This window comes from Macadamia integrifolia, chromosome 6 (assembly GCF_013358625.1).
Source record: "Macadamia integrifolia cultivar HAES 741 chromosome 6, SCU_Mint_v3, whole genome shotgun sequence".
Taxonomy (NCBI): Eukaryota; Viridiplantae; Streptophyta; class Magnoliopsida; order Proteales; family Proteaceae; genus Macadamia; species Macadamia integrifolia.
In genome coordinates, this window is record NC_056562.1 from 21634055 (window position 1) to 21637449 (window position 3395).

At 37.8% G+C, this 3395-nt stretch overlaps 1 protein-coding gene across 1 annotated transcript; it reads left to right on the top strand.

Moving 5' to 3' along the window:
- The first annotated feature begins 337 nt into the window (after positions 1-337).
- Positions 338-2902, top strand: LOC122080988 (esterase-like). The gene is made up of 5 exons (XM_042647893.1): positions 338-615; positions 1263-1472; positions 1562-1731; positions 2261-2534; positions 2626-2902. The coding sequence occupies exons 1-5, from the start codon at positions 345-347 to the stop codon at positions 2892-2894; spliced, it is 1194 nt and encodes a 397-aa protein (XP_042503827.1). The 5' UTR covers positions 338-344; the 3' UTR covers positions 2895-2902.
- The last annotated feature ends 493 nt before the right edge of the window (positions 2903-3395 follow it).

The following is a 3395-nucleotide window of genomic DNA, read 5'->3' on the forward strand; positions in this document are numbered from 1 at the left end:
AATGATTCCTTATTTTCTCTACTAGCTGGTATCTTAGATCCTCTCCATTTCGATTTTTTTTCTTTGGATCTCTTCTCTTGGAATTTTTGAAAACTTTGAAAGAGTTGTAGAAATATAACCAAACACTAAATTTAGTAAATATTCTGTTTAATTTTAGGAATAAAAATAGGAAAACTATTTCCAAAATTTAATGGAAACGAACAGGTATTACTCCATTTAGCATTTTAGCTAGTAAGCAGTTCAATACTTATGTTGTCCTCTCTCTATATATATACTCTGCCAGTTCTCTAAAATAATATTATCCTCTCTTGTCTCTACTGCTCATCATCTCTTAAACTCTCAAGATGATGGATTCTTCTCATACCTTTGGTATACTTGTTCTAATGACTCCTTTCTATATTGGGTTGTTGTCTTCCATAGTAATTTTAAGTGTTCCGGCCTTGGCTTCAAATACAAGTTGCAATTTTCCGGCAATCTTCAACTTCGGGGACTCAAATACTGATATAGGAGCTGATTCTGCTGCCTTCTCTTTTGTCATCCCACCCATTGGGGAGACCTCTTTTCACATGCCTGCTGGAAGACCTTCAGATGGAAGGCTCACCATTGATTTCATGGGTAGAAATTAAACTTTGTTTCATTATTTCCTAGATTTTTTGTTAAGGTGGGTGGAAGGAACTCCACCCTCACTACTTACACCTAGACATAGCTGGGTGTGAACTCAAGCTGTTTCTCTGTGAAAACCCCTTAATATATCAATTCCAGGGCCGATCTGAATCGATCTAGACCTGAATGAACTGGGACTGATCAAGATCCTAATTCAGGTTTTTCAAGCCTGCCACACCAACCCTATATCGGTGATACAAAACCACCTCACTAGAGGTGGAGTGGGGCGAGTCTCTATCCAACCCACCCCATTGCCATTCCTAATATTTGTAAGGAAAACCACAAAATATGTTGCTTTCAAACCATTTATGTTGGGAGACTGAAATAGGCCAATGCTATGGGCTATGAAGTAAAGTACTATTTGGATAGATCAAATAATATGAGTTATAGGTAATGGGATTAAGCTTTAAGGAGTCCCCCAACTGTACACCCCCCTTCCCACCTGCCTTTTTCCCTTTTCTTTTGAGCTAAAAATCTGCAAACAAAGAGATGGCTACATGAATCCTATTTTTTCATCGAATCTCTTATTGTTAATGCAAAGGCAATCGAACAGTTATTGACTTGAACATTGTTTTTAAAATAATGAATATTTTGATCAGCTAAAAGATTCGGATTACCTTACCTCAGCGCATATCTCGATTCATTGGGAACTAGCTTCATCCACGGTGCTAATTTCGCAGTATCGGGGGCGACAATCAGACCATCGGATAAAAGCCGAACTGGGAGAGGACCCAGCCCCTTCTACTTGGATGTGCAAGTCTCCCAATTCCAACAATTCAAATCCAGATCACAATTAATCAGGAATCGAGGTAATTATTTAATTAGTTGAAATCCCTCTATAGCTATAAATCATTTAGTAGTACCGGTTCATAAAATCCTATTCATCATCTGTTGATAGGTGGAATCTACACAAATTTGTTACCCAAGGAGGAGTTTTTTGGTCAAGCTTTGTACACATTTGATATTGGTCAAAATGATATCGGTTTGGGTTTATTCAGCAACCAATCTCTAGAGGAAATCAAAGCTGACATTCCTGATGTAATTAACAAGCTCTCCAAGAATATTCAGGTAATTAATAATATTTGAACTGTCTTAATAACCAGGTAAATTCATTATTTCCTAGGCAGTAGTGTTGTTGGTGTGTCTCTCTTGTTGAGGTTCTTAAGTTTTCATTAATCACAATATGGATTTGTATATTGTGTTGCAATTGGGCCACCCAGTCCATGAGCAAATGGCTTGTAAACTATATTATGTTAAACTGAACCTGAATTGTCTAACAAACGGGATTAGATAATGAAATTAGGATAGTTAATTTTAATTTTTTTTTTGTCAAATGTCTTTTTTCCTTTTTAATTTTTTAGTGAAATGGATGAAAACTTAACATTGAATGACTTAACTTACTATGTCTCCATTTATTAGTTTTAATTATTTTGTCATCGGTTTAAAGGGTTCAGTTAGGTTTAAACCATTCAACTAAACGATCTCAATTTTGAAACCACCAATAGACCACTAAATAAAATGTCTTGGTTCGGTTTTGATAAATGATTTACAGTTTGATTTTCATACCCTTATGGATGGATGTGGTTCTAATTTGCAGGCTGTTTATGATTTAGGAGGGAGATCATTCTGGATCCATAACACAGGTCCTATTGGCTGCTTTGCATATATCCTTACAAACTTTCCAGTCAGTAATGCATCTGATATGGATAAAGCTGGTTGTGCAACTCCTTATAATGAGGTGTCACAATACTTCAATCAGAAGTTGAAGGAAGATATTGTGGAAATGAGAAAGCAACTTCCCTTGGCTGCCATCACATATGTGGACATTTATTCTATCAAGTACCTCCTCATGAGCCAACCTCAGGACTTTGGTAAGTCATCATCATCTAAAATTTTAGAGAGAGAGAGAGAGAGAGAGAGAGAGAGAGAGAGAGAGAGAGAGATTTGTGATTCTTCTTGCAGGATTTCAGCAACCACTGGTAGCTTGTTGTGGCTTTGGAGGCAAATATAACTTCAGCAATACCGCACGATGTGGGCAGACAGTAGCTGTGGATGGGAAAACAACATTCATAGGATCTTGTACAAACCCTTCTATTAGAGTTAACTGGGATGGAAGCCATTTAACCAAGGCAGCTAATAAATTTATTGTCGATCAAATTGTGACTGGAAAATTTTCAGACCCACCAATCTCTTTGCAAAATGCATGCAATAGGGATGAATCTTCTGCATAATCAGATTACCCTAGATAGATAGGGTAATCAGGAACTAACGAGAAATCCAAATAGAACGAAGGCAACCAGGAACTAACGAGACATTCTGGTTCAAACAAAATATTATATATGAAGATGCCTTGATCAGATGTGGTTTCTGCAAAAAAATGGGACACTCTGTCCATGTATGTAGAGCGAGGAGGGAAGCAGAGACCAGGAAGGAGTCGCAGCGCAAAGAGACTGTTCCAGGGGCGACCTATGCAGATGAAGAGGATGGCGTCCAGAGCAATGGTCACCGGAAAGAGAGCAGTGGCCGCCGGGATGAGCAGATTCCGATGACTGGTGCATCTAATTTGGAAAGATTTTCTTTCCTTTTGAAGGAACGATCTCCTCCCATTTTTGAATCGCACACTTTAAGGAACATTGAAGGAAAATCAGTTATGAATAATTTGAATGGAGACATACAAATCTGCCTTCCATTAGAAGAAGAAAGGAATAAGGAAGGAAATATACTAGAGGGGT